General features: G+C 38.0%; 1 protein-coding gene across 5 annotated transcripts in view; it reads left to right on the plus strand.

Annotated features, from left to right (window-relative positions):
* EXOC6B (exocyst complex component 6B) overlaps nt 1-25,302 on the plus strand; it is a 723,334-nt gene that overhangs the window by 558,655 nt on the left and 139,377 nt on the right. For 4 of the 5 annotated variants that reach the window (XM_045162201.1, XM_045162198.1, XM_045162199.1 and 1 more), the window contains one exon: nt 2,155-2,228. In XM_045162201.1, coding sequence (XP_045018136.1) covers nt 2,155-2,228 — 74 coding nt within the window. Of the gene's footprint in view, nt 1-2,154; nt 2,229-2,520; nt 5,208-25,302 lie in introns of those variants that run through there. The other variant, XM_045162202.1, reaches the window with a different exon arrangement.

Raw genomic sequence — 25,302 nt, forward strand, 5'->3', positions numbered from 1 at the left:
CAGGAATGTGTAGCCAGCTCTCAAGCATTCAACCCGTGTATCACAGGGCAGTCCTGTTGAACTGAACACGTGTAGGTCAGCAGAACACCTTGGCAGTTGCTGTGTCTTGACTTGTGGGGTTCCTACTGACAGAGGAAACTTCAGTACTTCAAATGATGCAGCATAAGGCGTATGTCATATGGGGGTAACAGTGATAATCTACCAACACTGGATGAAATCGTCAGACATAGGAGGCTTATTTAAGCTGACCGTGTGACCATCAAGGCTGTCAAAACGAGTGACTGTGGCTATGACTCCAAGAGCTGCTTTCCATAGAAGCATAGTATGAGAAAGCTGTGCATGTGATCGAGCAGCTGTTATATACAAGGTTATCACAGACGATTGCTATGAAGGATGGATTATTTAAGCTTTTATTAACATGGCTCTCATCATGTATTTGTACAGTTTTAGAACTTTACCCTTTTAAAACTTTAATTATCTGTGCTATACATATAATGGAATTAATTTATAAATGACATATAAATTTTCTTTCCAAAGTAAATAGAAACTTAGTATGCTGTCATTCTATATAGTTTATCTCCTTCCATTTGAGTTATTTTTATTTGAAATCTCTAAAATAAGACTATTTTGTGAAAACTCCAGGATAAGAATTTTTTTTTATTTCACATTTGTGCTCTATATAATTAGTTTAGTAAATTGGTATAAATTTTATTTCATGTAGTGTTTTTATATTCCCTGCAACTTAACTTGTTAACATTACTTTTTAAAGTAGGGCAAGGAATTTATGAAAACCTATTAGACATTTCCTAGATGGAAAATATTTTTAAAGAACAGGAATATCTGTTGTTCATAAATCATCATTTGAAGCTATCCAGTTACTAGTTGTTTGAAGGAATTTTCCGGACATATATGCAAATATCTTGGTAGATTTTATTTAATTGCAAAAGAAAATATGATACCAACTTCCTGTAATTTCTTAAATTCATTCCTGGAGAAAAATAAAATCAAAAGGAAAACATCCCTTTTCATATTTGTTTTGAGCAGATATTTGAGTTGTTTTTGAAGTAAATAGTAGATTGATGTTAAATGTTTATCTTGCTTTGTTTGACTTCACAGATAGAATTCAAGGGATAGTAACTGTACAACTTTTGAATTTTCTCTGTGTCTATTTTGTCTGTATATAGGGGCTTAAACAAGACCTTTCGATTTCATAATAAGCAGGGCTTAGGGACAATAAAACTTGACATTCTTAACTGTTAACTAGTGTATTTCCCTATAGTCCTGTGCGGTTACCTTCTTCTTAATGATGTAGAAGCCAGAGTCATAAACTAAGCATGTACCCAAGGCACTATGGTAAATTGCAAATAGCATTCATGTGTCTCTTTGACCTAAAACTCAATTGGAGTAGAGGAAGAGAAAAATAATTTTTAAGAGTGAAATAGAAGTCAAAAACAAAGAATACACTAGGAGGATGGACATATACAAAAATTTCCTAAGTTTTTGCAGTGATATTTATTTAGATGGGTCTTTTCATATCTGCAATACTCTTTTACTGAAGAGCCAAGCACTAGATTGGGGCAGCCTCTGCTGCTGGTGTGTGTGTTTGTGTGTCTGTGTGTGGGTTGGCAATAATGCACTCATGAGATAATACAAATAATCAGTGAGGGAATAATTAATGATGTGGCAGGGAATATTTTTTGATAAATGCTTGGGGAATGAGGTGACAGGCGTGAAATTAGAAAATTCCTTCAGCGATCTAAAATATAAATAGCTTTCGGAACTGAAAAGAGTTTCACAGCTGAAGATTTTATTGTGTTGAGAGGAAAAACTTTTTTCTCTCCCCCACTCCCTCCTCCTTTGCAAGTTGTTTGTCCATTCACAAAACAAATACTCTGAAGCCCAGCGCAGCTCATGGGAATAAATTTCAGGTCGAATTAGTACAGTTTCCTTGCTGTCAGGATGCTGGAATTAATGGTGTTTTGATGACACGAATTTTGAAGGGCAAACAAAGAAGCTGAAGGGAGAGAGACATGACTCCTTAGAAGCTTGGTCCTCCTCTCCCCCAGCCTCTCTTGTCTTCCCTGTCATCCGTCTGCCAATCTCCCTGTCCATGGTTAGTTAAAGGCGCTTTTTATCCTCTTTTCTTTCCCACAGAGTTTGCCAGATCCGGCCCGGTGCCTGGGTTCCAGGAGGACACGCTGCAGTTGGCCTTCATCGACTTGAGACAAGTAAGTCTTTGTGTTTTTGTTTTTTGTTTTTCTTTTAAGATGTGTGACTGAAGACCATCAGGTCTTAAGGAAAAGGAGAGGGGAGGGGCGTTGGCATTGGCGATTCACACTGGAGACCTAAGGGCTTTTCCCTGTGTTTGAGGCCACCTCTTTTATTTAGCTATCTGGGATCCTTAGCTATGGTGGAGTTAAAGGTTTTGTGGATGGAAGGAAAGGGAGGAGGTGGAAGGAGGGCCCCAGAATGTAGCGGGACTCAAGTGACCCTCAAGTGATGTGACCCATTGTGCTATAGTTGGCTTTTGCAGACACAGCAGAAAAGATAACTCGGCAAACTGATGCTAAGCAGGTGCACTGATGCAGACTGCCTGCTTAGAGAACTTCTGTTTGCAGATAATGAGGGCAGTAACAGTTAATAAAAATGAAATATTTTACATACTGGATTGTTGGTTTGGTTTGTTGACTTTTTTTTTCTGTTCCCTTAAGTCTTCTCATCCCCACCTTTGTAGAATGTGGTCAGCCATGAGTGACTGAGTGGTCATCGTAGATGACTAGTAAAGGCCCTGAACAGTCATGGTAACCTGACAGGTAACCCTACTGAAGTAGTGTGATGAAAGCAGGTACTTAGGTATACCTGAGGTTTGCAAGGCCATCAGACAGAGTCATTCTGTAGAGCTGTTGCTGGCAGATTGAAAAGGGTGGGTCGGTGGGTCTTGGTGGATTTGGTACAGAGGAGCAGTATGGGTGGGGGCCGACAGAGGGAGAGGGTTAACTGGGCTCTGTCATCTCTTCACTCTGAAGATGGATGGGGTTGGATAGAAAGTGTGAATGAAGTAAGAATCAATGACTGATGCTTCTCTCCTATTAAAACAATCTTTTTTTTTTTTTGTCTGTTTTTAAAAGGGTGCTGGCTTTGTTTCTCCTGCCATAATGATGCAGTGCCTCTTGTTTTCAGAGCTGACAAAGTTTGCATTCTGAGAACTTTTAGATGCCCAGGGTATTTCTTAAAGCTGTAGGACCCCTTGTATTGGTAGTCTCCTTACCACTGTGACTCGATTCATGCTAGCACAGCTTTTAACCCATAATGGATGGCCTGAGCTACCCCTTAATCCTTGTGGATGGGTGGTGTAATCTGTCATCTGACGACAATTCTGGAAAGCCCTGTTAAGCAGAAAACAGAAAATTGTGTCTCTATAGACCCACAAAGTTTGAGGATTCAGGCCGTGTCCCAGAAACGTGTGTCAACTTAATATTTAGGAGATGAGATGGGGGTTCTCTTAAACATAAAGGCTTTCTCAGCATGGTCCCAAATGGAGCTGAGAATCTCTTTCCACCCTTTAGACCTTCCACCTGTGGATTCAGCAACTCAACTGAGGCGTTCAGGTTTTAACCCCTTGACTGATGTTAAGGCTGAAAGGTTGGGATTTTGCTTTGGAGTTTTGTGGTATGGTATCTGTTTGACTATCCCAGCACTGTTCTTTCTCAGAGACTTCTGAGCCAACTGGCTTTTCTTGGAAAGCAGAAATTTAATTTCGTTGGAAAAACACATCCAAGGAAAAAATTTTCTCTTCTCACTGTTCATGAAAAGGAAGTGTGGTAATTCTCTCAAGTTTGTGGTTTTGGTCCCTATGGAAAGTAACTAGTGTTCACAGAAAATGTTAACTAAAGGAGTAAGTTAGAAAGCACAGCCAAAATAAGGTGGATCTGAGCCGGGATGAATGCTGAGTTCTCAGTGAGCACTGTTGTTTATGCTTAAGTTCCTATTTTCTGTTACTTTTTTGTTCTCAGAGTTCCTTGCATGAAGTTTTTAGGAGTAGAAAAGACTCTAAAACTCACTGAATCATGAGAGTATGCCTCTTCCTATTGAATCTATCACTTAATTTCTATTTATGTCTATCTCTATTAAGGCAGCTTAAATTCTTCTTAGATCATATAAAAAACTTCCCTAGCTCATTATTAGCAGGCCTCAGGTAGGTTAAATCAGTGTGACAAAAATGATCTTTCCTCATCCCATGCTGAAAATGCATATCTCTTTGTAGTTCATCTTAGTCATTCTCATAAATTAATTAAAGTGAGCGTTGTTTTTAAAGGGAGCAGTTTATGAACTATAAGAGATTTTCAGATTATAAATAGAAAGCCTGGAAGCATGTTTTCAAATAAGACATGATTAGGTGTCCTTTAATATATGTCCCTTTGCCTGCACTCTTTGGACTCCTAAAATAGAGTTACAGAATTTGGGGGCTACGCTGCTAATCTTAAAAATCATGTAAATGTATCCTGATTTATGGAGCTTCCATCTGCTAGTAATTGAATCTTTTTCACACATAACATCGTTACCCATTCTATATCTAGTTCTTATGTGGTTGATTTTATACACCACAGCTGAAGGTTTCACTCTCTTTGGACAGTGTTTTCCTCTTAAGACATTTTATTAACAAACCAGATTTTAATCATTAAATCATTATTTAATAATTAGTCATTTCATTATTTATTTAGGCTGTCTAAACCTTTAATGTCTTGACTCAGTTATCCACCTTACTACTTGATTTGACTGTTATGTCCCTTATAAGTCAAAGATAACAGTATTGATCAGAAATGGCTGAAGTTAAAGAAAGAAGTTAAAGCATGTTATAGGATACATATATGCACCCATGGAAAAGGGGGATTTGTGCCTGTTCAGTGCAGCAAGGATGTTCTTTTACTGTCATTGAGTTTATTTTGTTCACTGGTTTATGAATATATTCATGCTGATCATGCTTTTCATGTCCTTTTGCTTTAGAGTGTTTCAGACTATCAACTGAATGATAATTTTGAAAATATTCAAAACATAGAATATTTGATGAAATCATCTCTGTACAGACTATAATAGCAGAGTGTCATTTGAAAGCCATAGAATTTTATTAGGAAGCAAATTAGATGTGGATAGCAAAACTATTTATCCTTTCTGAGCCATCCTGTCTACTCTGATTTTTCTACTTCTTTTTTTTTTTTTTTTTTTTTAAGCATTCATCTTTTTTTTTTTCTCGTTTTTTTTTTTTAATTTTATTTTATTTTTAAACTTTACAATATTGTATTGGTTTTGCCAGATTTTTCATGGAAAAGGTGGAGAGTTAAACCGAGAGGAGAATTAAATTGAGAGTAGCTGGATTTAAGTACTGTTTGGAAAAATCTGTGCATGTGTCTGTGTGTTTGTTGTTAACCAGGATCTAACTGTCTTTCTGCCTTTAAGTATTAAGCTCATCTCTTTAAATACCATTTTCTTGATTTCTCTTCTTTATTCTTTGTTTTTACTTTTCAGCTTCTTCTTGGACCTCTTTTTATATGTTCTGTATCTCCTCATCAAATGCTGTTTATTACAAGCTACCCTGAAACATTTCACATTTCTGTTATTCCTTTCATTATGAGAGTCTTAATTTCCCCTGATAATTATTACATTATTTATTTAATTTTTAGCTGTTCACCTTCCATTTCTGACCAATAGGGAAAGGCTTGAATGTGTTCTTTAGCAATGTCACATTATTTTCTGTTCTTTGGCATCAACAGTTATTTACTTCCAATATACTTAAGTTTTATAAAGCTGAATGAATTAGGTTGTGACATTGCATCAGATCTCCTGAATGGAGCTTGTTGGCAACGACTCTTAAACAGCAAAGCCATCCCAAGATATCTGTGGCTTTTTTTAGATTGAGTTGGTGACATTCCCTCTAGGCCAGTTATTCTCCAATTTCTAAACCTTCTGTCTAAAGTAAACACAGTGCATTTCCATTGCAGGCACTTAACATGCCTTAAAAACAACTATAGGACCTAAGTGAAATAATTGTAAATTTCTTTGGAGATATTGAACAAATTCTGGTATTATACCTGTTAGAGATATATAGGCAAAATCAATAAGTTAGCCAACATCAGGTAGGGAAACCTGAGAACCACCCAAGAATCTTACTGTATAGAACTGCCCCTTTTATTTCCCCTCCTATCTTGATCCTGTTCAATAAAATTTTGTCTTTTTATTATATTTACTTTCTGTCTTTTTTGGCCTATCCCCAAGTTTAATGAACAGTATTCCCATTAAGAGGAATATGTTCCCTTTGCTTGACTGCTGTTGGCTCTTATAGAAAAAAATCCTAACTTTGCTTTATAATCACTTATATTTTAGCCTCAGTAGAATATCCATTTATATCAAAAAAGTGCTTTTGTCTAATATCAGATCAGATATAGCATATATAAAATGATACTTAATAGAATTTATTTTATATTATTTCACCCTAACCAGACTAAACAACCCCTAACTAGATGATTAGGAGGCTAGGCTAGGGGGGAGGCATGAAAGGCCTCAAGGATCAGTCTTCATCACTGATCATTTCTTCCAGTATTAAACTGGAAGAAAGCCATCTCCCGCATGTACTTCTTAATAGGGAGGAGTGGTAGCCTGTAGTTTTCCCATGTATTTACTGAGCAGTTGTCAGTAAGTGGTGGTAAAGAAGGGAGGTGTGGGTGTGGATAGATAGGGGAAAGTTTTTATGAAAGGATGTTCTTGGTGGAGGAAAATAGAGACCGTGGTGTATTAACCCTCTAGTATTGAAGTGTGTGGATCAGTAATGTGGTCAGTAGAAATACTCTCCAGGTGCTCAATTGAAATAGTTTGTGGGTATTTAATAATGACCTATAAAACTGGGAGTCATCTGCTGCTGCTGCTGCTGCTAAGTCACTTCAGTCGTGTCCGACTCTGTGTGACCCCATAGTCGGCCTCCCACCAGGCTCCCCCATCCCTGGGATTCTCCAGGCAAGAACACTGGAGTGGGTTGCCATTTCCTTTTCCAATGCATTAAAGTGAAAAGTGAAAGGGAAGTCGCTCAGGCGTGTCCGACTCTTAGCGACCCCACGGACTGCAGCCTACCAGGCTCCTCTGTCCATGGGATTTTCAAGGCAAGAGTACTGGAGTGGGGTGCCATTGCCTTCTCCAGGGAGTCATCTACACCAGAGTTATTAATCAAATAGTTTGATAACCCCTGAAATTGGAAGATGTCATTTCTATAAATGATGTGAATGGTGGGGTTGGAAGGATGGTTTAAGACATTAATTGAATTATCTAGGAAAAGATTATCTGCACAACCAATATGATAGCATATGTAACCTATCCCTTGGACAGTAGGGAGATCAAAGCAGTATATCCTAAATTTAGTAAATCCTAAAGGAAATCAACTCTGAATATTCATTGGAAGGACTGATGCTGAAGCTGAAACTCCAATACTTTGGCCACCAGATGTGAAGAGCTGACTCATTGGAAAAGACCCTGATGCTGGGGAGGATTGAGGGCTGGAGGAGAAGGGGAAAACAGAGGATAAGATGGTTGAATGGCATCATCAATTTAATGGACATGAGTTTGAGCAAACTCAGGGAGATAGTGAAGGACAGGGAAGCCTGGCTGCTGCAGTCCATGGGAGTCACAAAGAGTTGGACACGACTGAGTGACTAAACAACAGTGTAGGTAGATGTCATTTCAGGAATGAAATCTAGGGTTATCATATTCCAAAGGCATTTGCTGATTAGAAAAGGTTGTAGTATTAATAATATATTGGAACACCTTCACAAATCTATGCTGATACAGAGCTACTAAAAGTTCCTGCAGGCTATAGTCCATGTTTTGACATAACCATGGCAAGCACTTGAATGTTAATATGGACCTCCCTAATCAGAAAGTATTTATTCATTCATTCATTCAACACTATGCCTAGCACTGTTATAGTGGGTATAGTGGTATAGGGGGTATAGGATAATGAATAAAATATGATCCCTGCCCTTGTAGAGCTTATATTCTGGTATAGTTTGCCCATGGTTGTAAAATAGGCCTTTTTAACGTTCTGCCCTTCCAGAAATCTCTCTTCATGTGACCCTGGTGCTTTGAGAGAATGCCATTTTGTCTAGATAATCTATATTTTGTATTGATGCTGTATTGGTCAGTTTTAGGGACAGCTGTAGAATTTTCTGTAAAGATCCCCAGGACAAGGTGAAGTCTGCTGCATATTGATAAGCAGGCTTTCACAAAAGATTATTTAGGTATGGTTGGCAGCCTGGCATAAATACATCACAGCAGGATCCTCTATGACCCACCTCCCAGAATATTGGAAATAAAAGCAAAAATAAACATATGGGACCTAATTAAACTTAAAAGCTTCTGCACATCAAAGGAAACTATTAGCAAGGTGAAAAGGCAGCCTTCAGAATGGGAGAATATAATAGCAAATGAAGCAACTGACAAACAACTAATCTCAAAAATATACAAGCAACTCCTACAGCTCAACTCCAGAAAAATAAATGATCCAATCAAAAAATGGGCCAAAGAACTAAATAGACATTTCTCCAAAGAAGACATACAGATGGCTAACAAACACATGAAAAGATGCTCAACATCACTCATTATCAGAGAAATGCAAATCAAAACCACTATGAGGTACCATTTCACACCAGTCAGAATAGCTGCTATCCAAATGTCTACAAGCAATAAATGCTGGAGAGGGTGTGGAGAAAAAGGAACCCTCTTACACGGTTGGTGGGAATGCAAACTAGTACAGCCACTATGGAGAACAGTGTGGAGATTCCTTAAAAAACTGAAAATAGAACTGCCTTATGATCCAGCAATCCCACTGCTGGGCATACATACCGAGGAAACCAGAAGGGAAAGAGACACGTGTACCCCAATGTTCATCGCAGCACTGTTTATAATAGCCAGGACATGGAAGCAACCTAGATGTCCATCAACAGATGAATGGATAAGAAAGCTGAGGTACATATACACAATGGAGTACTACTCAGCCATTAAAAAGAACACATTTGAATCAGTTCTAATGAGATGGATGAAACTGGAGCCTATTATACAGAGTGAAGTAAGCCAGAAAGAAAAACACCAATACAGTATACTAACGCATATATATGGAATTTAGAAAGATGGTAACAATAACCCTGTGTACGAGACAGCAAAAGAGACACTGATGTCTTATGGACTCTGTGGGAGAGGGAGAGGGTGGGAAGATTTGGGAGAATGGCATTGAAACGTGTAATATCATGTATGAAATGAGTCACCAGTCCAGGGTCGATGCACGATACTGGATGCTTGGGGCTGGTGCACTGGGACAACCCAGAGGGATGGTGTGGGGAGGGAGGAGGGAGGAGGGTTCAGGATGGGGAGCATATGTATACCTGTGGCGGATTTGTTTTGATGTTTGGCAAAACTAATACAGTGTTTCAGGTTTAAAAATAAAACTAAATTAAATTAAAATAAAAAATATATATATACTGCTAAAATCTCTATATGTCAACAAAGAAATAAAAGAGGAAATCAAAAAATACCTTAAACCAAATGAAAACACTGTTTTCCAAAATCTATGGAACTCAACAAAAGCAGTTCTAAGAAGGAAGTTTATAGCAACACAGGCATACTTTAAGAAATAAGAAAAATATCAAATAAGCTAATCTATCATCTAAAGAAATTAGAAAAAGAAGAAAAAAGCCCAAAGTCAGCAGAAAGAAATAATAAAGATCAGAGAGGAAGTAAATAAAATAGATCAAAAACATTAATGAGAAAAAGAATTGCATTTTTTGAAAAGATGGACAAAATTGATAAATCTTTAGCAGGCTCATTAAGGAAAAAGAGATATATAAATACACAAAATGGGGGGGGGGAGAAATACTTCAAAAAATAGTCCTTTGGTTTTTGAAGGCAGGTTTTTCAAATTGTATTGACAAAATTCTTTTGCCCAAGCTGTTTTGACAGACGCTCATAACTTTCACAGTGATACCTCTAACCTTAAAGGAGGTTCTGACAGCAAATAATTCCTATTATGAAGTAGGAGAAAGCTAACACTTTTGGGTCTCTAAGTGTAAGTAAGTGAAAGTCACACAGTCATATCCAACTCTTTGCGACCCCATGGACTATACAGTCCATGGAATTCTCCAGGCCAGAATACTGGAATGGGGAGCCATTCCCTTCTCCAGAGAATCTTCCCAACCCATGGATCGAACCCAGGTCTCCCCCATTGCAGGCAGATTCTTTACCAGCTGAGCCACCAGGGAAGCCCTTTTGGGTCTGGTTCTGTAGAAAAAAGAAAGTAAAAATGGAAATATTTCCAAGAATAGACTCTACTGAGCTAGACTTTTGACCTCAGCTAAGTCAATGCTAGATCAGCATACACACAGATGGGGCACAGGTGAAAAAGGTCTTCAGCTACTGCAGTGTGGCTGTAGCTTTTGCAAGCCAGGTATATCTCCTTACCTTCCTCAGGACAGTATTAACTAGAGCTGTCACAGAAGCTTTACAGAAGGAATTGCCAGTAGTATGTCATACATTCTAGGATTTACTGAATGTTTTTGGTTGGTTGGAGAATTTATTCTAGAACTGTTGAGACTTTGTCTCACCTAGACCAGCCTCTTACCTGGGGAGGAGGTGAGCTCAGAAATTCTGTCTTAGGGCTCATTTCTGATTTAACACAGAACCCATTTTTTCTAGACCAGGGTTTTATGAAATAATATCCAAGTAGAGTACAACTCTTTGGTAATAGAAAATCATATAAGGAATCACTTAAGAACTAGGAAAAGACCCAGATATTTAATGGGCCAGATGACATTATAGCGTGTTAGGAAAACCATTTCCTATTTATTAGCCTCTCTCTATGGAGATCATTTTAGCAATTCAGAGGTCTAATTTCTTAAAGTCTCATGGAATCATTTCAGGAGGTCAGGAGTCAGAGGAGAGGGAACAAATATTACTGGTTGATCCTCACTGCATTGAGACCATGGTAGTCTCAGAAGAAGGAGACTCCTCAATGATTTTTTTTTAATTTTATTTTATTTTTAAACTTTACAAAATTGTATTAGTTTTGCCAAATATCAAAATGAATCCACCACAGGTGAAGTGAAGAATAGTTGGTGTCCTTGAAGGGAAGATGGAAGGGTTAATGAGCTCCACTGTGTATTTGCCAGGGGCTTTGCTTTTCCTCTGAGAGGAGGCATATCCACTTAGCAAAAATTTAGGCAACAGAAACTCTCTGCACAGTTGTGCTTGGTGGAGAGGCCTCTTAGCTTCTTTAAGGGCCTCCTCCTGTAGATAGTTTGTGTGTCGGAAATGCTGAATTATTAATAATAGGATATTAATGGCAGATACATGGAAATAAGCAATGGATGAAGAACCTTCAGTTAGAGGGGTTGTGGACAGTCTTTTGGGTAGCAGGAGATAAAACACCAGGCTTTTGATGTGTTTTCCCACAAATAATACATTGGATTTGGCCTTTGACTTACAAGCTGGCCAGGCTAACGTTTTCCATTGTTACTGGCAACTCATATTGATACAGTCCTGGGTTAGATGGCTCATCTAATCTAAAGCTGGTCAACAGAGTTGTCCACTACTTCCTACTTTAAACTGGAGGCAGAGAGATCTGCCAGCTAGAGGTTCTACCCTAGTATAGAATAGCCTTTCCGGAAGAGTGAGTCTATAGTCTGTGACAATCCTCCTATTCCTTTGGTCCAGTAAAATCTCTATAACATTTAATATGGGCATGGTGCCAGCATCACTCCAGATAGCCCCATAGTGAAATATGTCAGTTCAGAGGCTAGTTTCATTCCCTTTCAACTCTTATGTGAAGAGTGAATAAGTGTAGCATAGTAAGCCACATGGTTATTTCTACGTTGGCTCATAGACAACATTTGTGATCCTCATGCTAAATCATGAAAGACCTAGGCAGTCTGTGAGTCTAGCTACTAGGCTGACCTGAGGCACTGCACCACTCTCTACTTCTCAGCAAGCCAAGCCTCAGAAACAGGAGATTTCTCCCTTACCTCCAACACAGTGTGGATATGCATATGCATAAACCTGGAATTTGTGAATTTCTTAGATAATAACATCTTCAAGAGAAAGAACAGGAAAGTCATCACCAATGAATTTCCCTGGGAGTAACAGTGGAGTCAGAGGCTGTTGTTGGTAGTGCTGGCTGAGTTGCAGCCTGGTGAGCTCCCAACACAAAGCTCATCTGCATTAACTACACTGTCTAGGCTACACCTATTAGAGGACACTCACAGGCCAGAGGGCAGTAGAGCCAGTGCGTGCATGCTCAGTTGCTATGTTGTGTCCGACTCTTTGTGACCCCATGGACTGCAGCCCACCAGTCTCCGCTGTCCATGGAGTTTCCCAGGCAAGAATACTGGAGTGGGTTGCCATTTCTTGGAACTAATTTTTAACAGGGCTTCCCTTGTAGTTTAGTCGGTAAAGAATCTGCCTACAGTGCAGGAGATCCAGGTTCAATCCCTGGATCTGGAAGATCCTCTGGAGAATGAAATGGCAACCCACTCCAGTATCCTTGCCTGGAACATCTCATGGACAGAAGAGCCTGGTGGGCTGCAGTCCTTGGGGTCGTAGAGTGTATCCTACTGGTAGCCGCTGGAGGGCAGCAGAGAGTGACAGCAAAGGGCTAGATTTGGGGAATTGGGGCATATTTCATTTTGCCAAGAAAGAAGCCCCCATAGCTGTAAGAGAATTAGCTCTCTGGGAGCCACCATTACAAGCATAGGCTCATGGCGAACAAGGAACAAAAAGAACATCCAGAACCTGATCTGAAGGTTAAAACCCTTTATTAGGCAAGTTCAGAAACCAGGATTTGGTAAAGAAATGAAGTAGAATGAACTATGAAAGGGAAACCAGACATCAGTAAAGATAGGGAACCAAAAGAGTTGTCTAAAGTGTCAAGTTCAATGAAGCAAACAAAGATGGAACAGGAACCAAGTGAAAGAAACAACTACAGTGGGACGCACACCAGAATGAGTGCACTGAGGCAAACGGACAGTCAGGAACGACTGACTCTCAGGCAGCCGTACAGGAAGGAGCCTTTTGTAGGACACCTATCAGCAAGCAGGGAGCTGCAAAGGAATTTCAGACACAATCACACAGCTATATCAATGGGATGCTCACCTCATAAAGTAGTCCCTCCTTGATTAGCCAGGATTATTTCTTGTTTTGGTCTTTGTTGATTTCAGGAGCCAGATAACCCATTGAGAATGTGGAGAGAGAGAAATGATAAGGCATTTTAAGATGTGACCAAGGAATTATTATATATGAAATGTTAAATTTGGGCATGAAGCCCTTCTGAATAGTATTGGTGTCAAAGGACAGCTCACTTTCCTAGTATAGCCTCTGATGTTCCCTTTTGGTATTTTTACACTGTAACATTTGCTGAGAATATCCAGTGGAAAAGAAAACCAGGCTCTTGACTAGTTATATAGGCAAGATCCCAATCAATCCAAGATTTGGGATCTGTTCCCAGTAGGTTAGCAGAGAGCTTTTTGGAGTCTATTCTAATTGCTATGTAAGCAGATTTCCAAACCTCTTAAGTATGGAGAAAGAAAACTCTTTTTTGGCCTGTTAAAATTCTAGTGTCTCCCTTTGTTTCAACTCCTTAAACATCAGGAAAAGGAAATTCTTGTACCTGCAAATTACAGTAACCTTATAGTGGCTGTTAAGACAGCATAATGGTTAAGAAATTTGGAATCAAGAAGACCTGGATTTCTAGCTGTGATATTGGCAAATTATTTGACCTCGCTAAGATGTAGTTTCCAACTATCTTTGATTATACGCTTACCAAATACTGTGATGTAATTACAATATCTTATTTAGTGCTTACTCCAGCATTTTTAATCTTATAAGCTATAAAATCTTCATTTTTATAGACTAAGAAATGTTTCCAGTAGGTTAGTTCATAAATATAACAGGTGAATAAATTATGCTATGCCCTATATTAAAGAAATATCTCTCATCAATAAAAAGAATAAACTACTGATACATCCAATTCTAGAATTTATGTAAAATTCCAGAAAGGGAATTTCATACAGCATATTTGAGAGTCATCCATGGAGTAGACATATCAATAGTTCATTCCTTCCTTATTATTGATGAATGATATTCTTTATATGGATATATTGTACTTTATTTGATTTTTCACTTCTTATGAACATTTTGTTTCCAATTTTGCACTATTGTAAATAAGGCTGATGAACATTCATGTACGAGTACTTGCATAGATACATGTTTTTATTTCCCTTGAGGAATTATTGGAGTATATGTTTGACTTTATTTTTTTAAGGTCAAACTAGTTCCCAAAGTGGTTGTACTATTTTCCATACCTGTCAGCAATGAATGAGAGTTCTGGTTGTTCCACATTCTCTTCAACACTTGGTGTGACAGTCTTTTATTTGTTTGTTGGTTTGTTGAGGCATAATTAACATGTAGTAAAAATTCATCCTTCTTAGATATACAGGTCTATAAATTTTTACAAATTTGTGCAATTGTGTAACTACCACCAAAATCAAGATACAGAATATTGCCATTACTCAAAAAATTCCTTTATACTTCTTTGCAGTGAGTCTCTTCTTTCTACTTTCAGCTTCTGACAGTGATTGTTTTGATCTCTGATGCTACAGTTTTGCCAGTTAAAAGGAATAATACATATAAATGGACCCATAGGTTGCATTTGACATCTTTCACTTAGCATGATGCTTCTGAGATTCATTCATATTGTTACATATATTAGTAGTTTCATTTTTATTACAGACTACTATTCTGTAATGGGGATTATTTATTTACTCATTCACCAGTTGGTAGATATTTGGATTGTTTCCAGTTTGGGGAATATTATGAAAAAAAAAAACAAACCCACAATAAAGATATGTGTAAAAGTTTTTATGTGGACATGTGTTTTCATTTCTCTGGAGTACTTAGGAGTGGGGTTACTGAGTCATGGTAAGTATATGTTTAACTTTATAAGGAACCATCGGACTGTTTTCAAAGTTGCTTTACCATTTTACATTTTCACCAAAAATACTTGAGAGTTACAGTTGCTGTGCACCCTTGCTAACATATGATAGTGTCAATTTTCTTTTCATTTTTAACATTCCAATAGGTATATATAGTGTATCTTGTGGTTTTTATTTGCATTCATGTAATGACTGTTGATGCTGAACATTATTTTGTGTACTTATTTGACATCTGTGTTTCTTCTTCTTTTGTGAAATATTTGTTCAAATCTTTCATCCAGTTTTAAAAATAGTTATTATTGAGTTGTAAAAGATTTTTACATATTCTTTTTTTTTAATTTATTTTTTTTAATTTTATTTTATTTTTAGACTTTACATAACTGTATTAGTTTTGCCAAATATCAAAATGAATAGCAATTCTATTAGATATGTTTGGCAACTTTTTTCCCTAGTCTGTAGCTTTTAATTTTCTTAACAATATTTCTTCAAAAGTTTGAGATTTTTACCTTAATAAAATATAGTTCACAGTGACATCAATTTTTTCTTTTATGGCTCATGCATAATGTAGAACATGAAGCTCTTTGTTAAGAAATTTTTACCTAACCCAAAGATACAAAGATTATCTCCTGTTTTTTCTCTAGGACTGTTATATACAGTTCAGAGTTCTGTTTTGTTTTGTTCGTTTGTTTGTTTACATTTGCATCTCTGTTCATACTTTCTGAGTTAATTTTTCAATATAATGTAAAATATGGTCAAGGTTCATATTTTTATATAGAATGTACGTGTTTTCTAGCCCCATTTGTTAAAAAGACCATACTTTTTTATTGATTTGCCTTGAAACCTTTATCAAAAATCAGTTGACCATAGATGTACTGTTCTATTTCTGGGCTCTATACTTTGTTCTGTTCATCTGTGTGTCTGTTGTTTTACTCTGTCTTGATCTTGCTTTTATATTGTCTTGAAATGAGGCAATATGGTATGTCCTCCTGTATTTTTTCTTTTTCAAAATTGTTTATTTACTCTAGGTCCTTTACATACATATTCTAGAATCATTTTATCGATTCCTACTAAAAAAACTCTTGGTGGAATTTTGACTAGGATTTTACCAAATTCATAGGTTACTTTGGAGAAAATTGACATTCTGACAATATTGAGTCTTCTAATCTATGTACATAGCCTGTCTCTCCATGTATTTATGTCTTTGATTTCTTCTATTAGTGTTTTGTACTTTTTCAGATAATGTGCACATACTTTGCTAGAATAAATCAAAGTACTTCATGTTCATTTTAAAAGCTATTGATTTATATCAATTTTTAATTGTAAATTGCTAGTATATAGAAACCCAACTGGTTTTTGCATGTTGATCTTAAATATCAAAAATTTTAAACTCACTTATTATATCTAATAGTACTTTATGCATCTTTGGGATTTTTTAGGTAGACAGTTATGGCATCTGTGAATAAAGACAGTTTTACTTCTGCCTTTCCAATTGATGCCTTCTGACTTGACTAGTTGCACCAGGACCTCCAGGACAATCTTATGTAGAAGTGCTGAGAGCAGATTCCTTGCTTATTCCTGATCTTAGTGGGAGAATATTTGATCTCACATCATTAAATGTAATGATAGGTGTAAGTTTTTTTATGCTTCTCATCAGTTGAGAAATTTTCTTTTAATTCTTAATTTGCTTAGAGCTTTTATTATGAAAAATATATCAATTTTGTTGTTGTTGTTTAGTCACTAGGTTGTGTCTTACTCTTTATGACCCCATGGACTACAACACGTCAGACTTCCCTGTCCTTCACCATCTCCCAGACTTTGCTTAAACCCATGTCCATTGAGTCAGTGATGCCATCCAACCTCTGTTACCCCCTTCTCCTGCCCTCAGTCTTTCCCAGCATCAGGGTCTTTTCCAGTGAGTCAGCTCTTCCCATCAGGTGGCCAAAGTATTGGAGCTTCAGCTTCAGCATCAGTCCTTCCAATGAATATTCAGGATTGATTTCCTTTAGAATGGACTGGTTTGATCTCCTTGACATCCAAGGGACTCTCAAGAGTCTTCTCCAGCACCACAGTTCAAAAGCATCAGTTCTTTAGCACTCAGCCTTCTTTATGTTCCATCTCTCACATCTGTACGTGACTACTGTAAAAACCTTATTTTTTACTATATGGACCTTGGTTGGCAAAGTGATGTCTTTGCTTTTTAATATACTGTCTAGATCTGTCATAGCTCTTCTTCCAAGGAGCAAGCGTCTTTTAATTTCAGTATCTCATCATTTAATTAGTCACTATTAGTTTCGGAGAAGGCAATGGCACCCCACTCCAGTACTCTTGCCTGGAAAATCCCATGGACGGAGGAGCCTGGTAGGCTCCAGTCCATGGGGTCGCTTAGAGTCAGGCATGACTGAGCGACTTCACTTTCACTTTTCACTTTCATGCATTGGAGAAGGAAATGGCAACCCACTCCAGTATTCTTGCCTGGAGAATCCCAGGGACAGAGGAGCCTAGTGGGCTGCCGTCTATGGGGTCGCACAGAGTCAGACACGACTGAAGCGACTTAGCAGCAGCAGCAGCAGTTTTGGACTTATGTTATTACTAGTGTTTTTTTATATATTTAAATTATAATGTGTTCATACATAAAGCCTTCTTTTAATCTGAATTTTTCCTTAAGGTAATTTCTTTATGCAAGAGTTATAAAAACATTTTTATGGCTTTTAAATATATTGCTGGTTCATATAACAAAGTAACTTAAAGTACACCTAACAGTGTATTCATGCACTAGTTTTTCAGCACCCTCATCAATATTGAGTCTATAAATTATAAATTTTAAGTGTTTGGTTAACACAATAGGTGTAAGAGGGTATTCTTATTTTTTTATTCCATGTCTTTTTTATGTTGCACATTAAAAAAATGAGTAGCCCATGAACATCAGTAAGGGCATGAATTTACCATTGTCTGGTTTTCAGTTCTCATTGCCCTGTCCTGTGATAGGTTTTTGGTAATCTGATTTGATGGATCTCCAATTCAGCTTTTAGCTTATTACAATCTAGTAGGAAAGATAAACCTGATATTTCTAAAAAGTAGCATATCATTGACAAATTAAGTATTGTGCAAGCATTACGGGCATTTGAAAGGGAAATATTGCTGAGCCTTTAGGAGTGATAATTCTTGCCTTTCTGGTTAATGGGTCAGTAGGAGATGATTTTGTTTCTTAATTTTATTTTGTTTACTTGGATTCATTTTTATATTTGGCAAAACTAATACAATTTTGTAAAGTATAAAAAAAAAAAAAGTGTTCTGTGACCAGTGCATTTGAGATTCACTATTTATGGTGTCTCTAAAATTGTGTGTGAAATTTAATTCCATGCTAATAATAAAAAATGTTCAAACTATTGCTTACCTCCAATGTTACTGTAAAAAGATCAAATGAGCCTGCTCTTGACTAGAAAAACTAAGGTGTGACTTTCTCTATTTTCTAGAGTATGCTAAAAAAACAATATGCTCCAGAGATTTTATCTAAAGATTGAGGTGCAGGTATTCACCTAAGTTAAACATCAATCAGAAAAGACCTATCAAATTCTTCCCAGAGTTCTGATGCTTTGGGCCTGGTGAAGACAAGTAGCAGGTTCTCTGTCATAATGTTTTGGCTACTTTGAAAGATACTGCGAGTATAGTTTGTGGTATTCTGTGACTTGGGACCACAAGAGACTTGGAGAGACAATGGGAAAAAGTAGTTCTCAGGATCTACTGGTACACCAAAGCTCTATTTAAGAGAACAATAATGAATTAGCAGCATCACTGAAAGTGAATGTATGTTAAGAGGGAAAGGAAGGTGTATCATTCTTTTTAGAGTGTATATTGCTCACGATTTGTCAATACAACATTTATAGTGTATGTGCTTCCCTGGTCTAAATCCAAGTGTGATTAGAGTTACATTGTTGTTGTTGATCAGTCACCCAGCTGTATCCGACTCTTTGCAACCCCTTGGACTGTGGCACGCCAGGCCTCTTTTTCCCTCACCATCTTCCAAAATTTGCCCAAGTTCATGTCCATAGCATTGGTGATGCCATCCAGCCATCTCATCCTCTGACACCCTCTTCTCCGTCTGCCCTTAATCTTTCCCGGCATCAGGGACTTCTCCAATGAGTCAGCTGTTCACATCAGATGACCAAAATACTGGAGTTCCAGCTTCATCAGTCCTTCCTGCGAGTATTCAGGGTTGATTTCCCTTAAGATTGACTGGTTTGATCTCCTGCTGACCAAGGGATTCCCGGGACTCTTCTCCAGCAACACAGTTAGAAGGCATCAATTCTTCAGCCAAGGTCCGTCTAGTCAAGGCTATGGTTTTTCCAGGGTCATGTATGGATGTGAGAGTTGGACTGTGAAGAAAGCTGAGTGCCGAAGAATTGATGCTTTTGAACTGTGGTTTTGGAGAAGACTCTTGAGAGTCCCTTGGACTGCAAGGAGATCCAACCAGTCCATCCTAAAGGAGATCAGTCCTGGGTGTTCATTGGAAGGACTGATGCTGAAGCTGAAACTCCAGTACTTTGGCCACCTCATGCGAAGAGTTGACTCATTGGAAAAGACCCTGATGCTGGGAGGGATTGGGGGCAGGAGAAGAAGGGGACGACAGAGGATGAGATGGCTGAATGGCATCACTGACTCAATGGGCATGAGTTTGGGTGGACTCCAGGAGTTGGTGATGGACAGGGAGGCCTGGTGTGCTGCAATTCATGGGATCGCAAAGAGTTGGACACGACTGAGCGACTGAACTGAACTGAACTGAACTGAATTCTTCAGGGCTCCACCTTCTTTACAGTCCAACTCTCACAACCCTATGTGACCCCTGGGAAGACCATAGCCTTGAATATATGTACCTTTGTTGACAGAGTAATGTCTCTGCTTTTCAACATACTGTCTAGGCTTGTCATAGCTCCCCTACCAAAAAGCAGCAGTCTTCTAATTTCATGGCTGCAGTCACCATCTGCAGTGATTTTAGAGCCCAAGAATAGGAAATCTGTTGCTACTTCCACCATCTCTCCCTCTATTTGCCATGAATTAATGGGTCCAGATGCCATGATCTTAGATTTTTTAATATTTAGTCTTCAGCCGGCTCTTTGACTCTCCTCCTTCACCTTCATCAAGAAGCTCTTTAGTTCTTTCACTTTTTCCCATTAGAGTGGTATGTCAGATATCTGCATATTTGAGGTTGTTGATGTTTCTCATGCCTATCTTGATTCCAGCTTGTAACTCATTCATCATTTCTCATGATGTGCTCAGTGTATAGACTAAACAAACAGGGTGACATTAGACAGCCCTGTCATACTCCTTTCTCAATCTTGAACCAACCAGTTGTTCCATTCAGGGTTCTAACTGTGGCTTCTTGACCTGCATACAGATTTCTCAGGTAAGATAGTCTGGTATTCCCATCTCTTCAAAAGCTTTCCACAGTTTATTATGATCCACATAGTCAAAGGCTTTGTTTGGTGTAGTTGATGCAACAGAGGTAGATGTTTTTCTGGAATTCCCTAACTTCAACTATGATCCAGTGAATGTTGGCAATTTGATCTCTGGTTCCTCTTCCTTTTCTAAACTCTGCTTGAACAGCTGGAAGTTCTTGGTTCATATAATGCTGAAGCCTAGCATGCAATATTTTAAGCATGACCTTACTAGCATGGGAGATGAGTGCAGTTGTTTGATGGTTAGCACATTCTTTAGTACTACCCTTCTTGGGAATTGGGATGAGGATTGACCTTTTCCAGTCATGTGGCCACTGTGGGGTCTTCCAGATTTGCTGGCATATTGAATGCAACACTTTTAAGGTATCATCCTTTAGGGTTTTGAATAGTTCTACTGGAATTCTGTCACATCTACTAGCCTTATTAATAGCAGTGCTTCCCAAGGCCCACTTGACCAAACCCTCCAGAATGTCTGGCTCTGGGTAACTGACCACACCGTTGTAGTCATCTGGTTCATCTGGATCTTTTTTGAACATAGAGTTCCATATGATGCTGTTAATTTAATTTTTCCTTCCATTATAACCTCTGATAGAAATCATTAAAAGAGAGAAAGTGGTTTTTCTTGTGTTTTCTTGGAAGAACGTAGCAAGTTCTTTCCAACTTCCTATGTCTATCTGTGTGAACCTCTTTTCCTTCACTGTCTGATTGATTAAATGATAGTGAAAGAAGACAGTTTCATTGGAGGAGGTAATGATTGACTTGGAACATAAGTGGATAGTGGTTATGTTCATGATACTTTCTGTTAAGTATGAAACTATTTTATTGTCACTTCTTCTCTTGACCTGTCTTATGCTGCTACCATTAAAAATTTCTTATTTCTTTTTTTTCATTCTGCTACCTACTATTTTTAAAAACTACAGTTATCGTTATGTCATTTGCTTGCTTATAAAGCCTAAGAGCTCTGTTGCCCAGAGAACAAATGAAAAACTCCCAGCAAAGCAAGTCTGGTCCCAGCTTGTCTCTCTAGTCTCCTTTCCCTGTCTTTTCCCCATGTAACCTCTAATGGGACCACTCTTTACACCTCCCTGATCCAAAAACTGGACAAGCTTTAGGCCCCCTCTGCCTGTCACAGACTGCTCTCTTGATAAAGTGACAAACTCCTTCCCTTCCTTCACAGCTTGGCTCAAATGTCATCTCCTTTATAAATTCTTCCCAACCTCCTCAGACAGATTTAATTGTTCCCCCTTTGGGTCCCTGACATTTTGTATGTCCCTTCATTACTAATTCCTTTGTAATTACTTGTTTAATCATCTGCCTTCTCCATTAGATTCTGAGTTCACCAAGGGCAGGATCTCTGTTTTTATTTGTCCTCAAATTTCCCCTGCTCCAGTGGGTAACATAGTTCCTATGAGGTATTATGCTTTCATAACTGCTTTCTGAATGCATTGACTTAATATTGTTTTGTGCCATTTTAGAAGTAAATGGAATTAGATTGAATTTCTGATAATATTTGTACTCAAACTCCCTTAAATAAATAGTATTCATTATTTTCCTCCCACACCATGCTCTTCATTTTCACTTTACTTTAGTTCTGTTAAATGAAGTGCAGAGGTCACAGCCCTGAGGAAGGTAGGACCAAATATAGGGAGAGGGAGCGTCACCGGTAGTCCCTGTGACCCAAAATAGGAAGAGCTTCACTTCCTATAGTGAGAGTCATGAGGGAAGCCGACCTAGAAAGAGAGTAGCTCCTCGTCTGGTAAATTATTCTTATTACTTCAACAAGAGATGACTTCTTAGATGAAACACTTGGTCATATTCCTCCAAACTTAATGAGCACCTGGGTTCAAGTATCAGGTGATGCCTTTGTATTTCTATGCCCAGATGGGTGTCATTTTTTCTCAATGCAAATGTTCTGTTAGAGTCCATCCAGCATTTCATCCTTGCTATATCCCTCTGAGATGCATGTATCCCCTGTAACTGAGCTCCAAAATTAGGCCAGAATGTCAATACAAATTCTGAAACCAATTCACAATGTTGACATCTATTTTTAGAATGACTTCTAGTTTACAAATAATTCCTATTGAGGCAGTGAGGAATTGTGAATCAAAGTGATTATTGCATTGAAAATATAAATATGGCCTTATTCTCCAAGCCAGAAATATACTATCTTCATCTTATATAATAATTTAAAAACTCTTAATATGTTATATCCTAATTTTAAATGTCCTGAAACTAAGTTCCTGATTCCCCCTCACCCTCGCCCCATAAAACCAGGCTTCCCAGGTGTCACTAGTGGTAAAGAACCTACCTGCCAATGCAGGAGAAGTAAGAGATGCAGGTTAGATCCCTGGATCAGGAAGATCTCCTGGAGGAGGGCATGGCGACCCACTCCAGTGTTCTTGCCTGGAGAATCCAACACACAGAGGAGCCTGGTGGGCTATAGTCCATAGGGTCATAAAGAGTTAGCCTTGACTGAAGTGACTTAGCATGGCATCCTCAAAAAAACCTGTTCCTTCTGTAAGGAACATGTTCTTCACCTCAACTAATGGCAATTCTGGTCTTGCTTGTAGGAATAGATATCTTGAAGTCATGTTTGACTCCTTTCTTTTTCTAACCTCCTACATCTAGTCTGTCATGAAACTGTGTTTTCTCTCCCTTCAAAATATATCCAGAAACCAGCCATTTAGAACTATCATTTTTCTCGTGATTCAAGTAATAATTATTTCTCATTGTATTCTTACAGTAACTTCCTAACTAGTCTCCATGATTGTGACTTTGCCCCCTACAGACCATTTTTTGCCCCCTACAGACCAGCATGAAACAGAACAGAAGTCAGATCATATCAGTCCTCTGTCCAAAACCTTATGATGATTTCTCATTTCACTTTAAGTAAATACCTGAATTCTTTTAATGTTAAGTTGCTCCAGTGGTGTTCAATTCTTTGCAACCCTATGGACTGTAGTCTACCACGCTCCTCTGTCAATAGGATTCTCCAGGCAAGAATACTAAAGCAGCTGCCATGCCCTCCTCCAGGGGATCTTCCTGACCCAGGAATGGAATGCTTATGTCTCTTATGTCATAAGAACTCTTATGTCTCTTGTATCTCCTGCATTGGTAGGTGGGTTTTTTACCACTAGCACCACCTGGGAAGCCCTTTTAATGACCTACAAGCTACTGTAGAATTTTCGTGTGCGCACGCACACACACACACACACACACACACACACCCCACTTGACTGTCTGGCCTCACCTCTGCTGCTTTTCCCCTCACCCACTCTGGCTCTGACAGCCTCCTTGTTGTCTCTCCACTGTGTCAGGTACAGGCCCAGCTCAAGGCCTTTGCACCTGACATCAACTCTTCCTAGAAGGCCCTTTACCAGATACTTGTAGCGTTTGCTACTTTCTCTCTTCAGGTCTTTATTCAAGTCATTTAAAATTCACCTTTACGTGGAGGCCTTTTTTATTTAAGATTGTAATGTCACTCTCCTGCTACCCCTGCCTCCCTACCAGCAAATCAAAACCAAATTAAAACTCTATCCTTTTCCTTGTTTTATTTTTGTCTGAAGAATTCATTATCTTCTAGTATGTACCTTACATATCTTGCTTAATGTATTTTCCCTTCACTAGAAAATGATTTCATGAGGGTAGAGATTTGGCCCATTTTGTGAACAACTTTATTCTTAGTTCTAGAACAATTCCTAGTACATGGTAGGCCTTCAGTAAGTATTGTTGAGGGGAAAAGTGTAGCCTCTACATGTTTGCTTTAGTTTTGAGTACTGACAGGTTAATATCGTTTTAGACATGAACTTTTCTACAAAGCAACCTTATACTATTATACTTATATATATAATATAATTATACTATTATAAGCAACCTTATAGGGATTTCAAAAAGCTGTTGATCAGTAGTTTAAAAGTATGTTGTACAACTTTTAAACTACTGATCAACAGCTTTTTGAAATCCCTATAGTATAAGGTTGCTTATAATAGTATAATTATATTATATATATAAGTATAATAGTATAAGGTTTACAGATGACATGATCCTCTACATAGAAAACCCTAAAGACTCCACCAGAAAATTACTAGAGCTAATCAATGAATATAGTAAACTTGCAGGATATAAAATCAACACACAGAAATCCCTTGCATTCTTATACACTAATAATGAGAAAATAGAAAGAGAAATTAAGGAAACAATTCCATTCACCATCACAATGAAAGGAATAAAATACATAGGAATATATCTACCTAAAGAAACTAAAGACCTATATATAGAAAACTATAAAACACTGGTGAAAGAAATCAAAGAGGACACTAATAGATGGAGAAATATACCATGTTCATGGATTGGAAGAATCAATATAGTGAAAATGAGTGTACTACCCAAAGCAATCTATAGATTCAGTGCAATCCCTGTCAAGCTACCAATGGTATTTTTCACAGAGCTAGAACAAATAATTTCATAATTTGTGTGGAAATACAAAAAAACATGAATAGCCAAAGCAGTCTTGAGAAAGAAGAATGGAACTGGAGGAATCAACCTGCCTGACTTCAGGCTGTACTACAAAGTCATCAAGACAGTATGGTACTGGCACAAAGACAGAAATATAGATCAATGGAACAAAATAGAAAGCCCAGAGATAAATCCACGCACCTATGGACACCTTATCTTTGAAAAAGGAGGCAAGAATATACAATGGAGAAAAGACAATGTCTTTAACAAGTGGTGCTGGGAAAACTGGTCAATCACTTGTAAAAGAATGAAACTAGAACACTTTCTGACACCACACACAAAAATAAACTCAAAATGGATTAAAGATCTAAATGTAAGAC

The sequence above is a fragment of the Bubalus bubalis genome, chromosome 12, assembly GCF_019923935.1.
Source record: "Bubalus bubalis isolate 160015118507 breed Murrah chromosome 12, NDDB_SH_1, whole genome shotgun sequence".
NCBI lineage: Eukaryota > Metazoa > Chordata > Mammalia > Artiodactyla > Bovidae > Bubalus > Bubalus bubalis.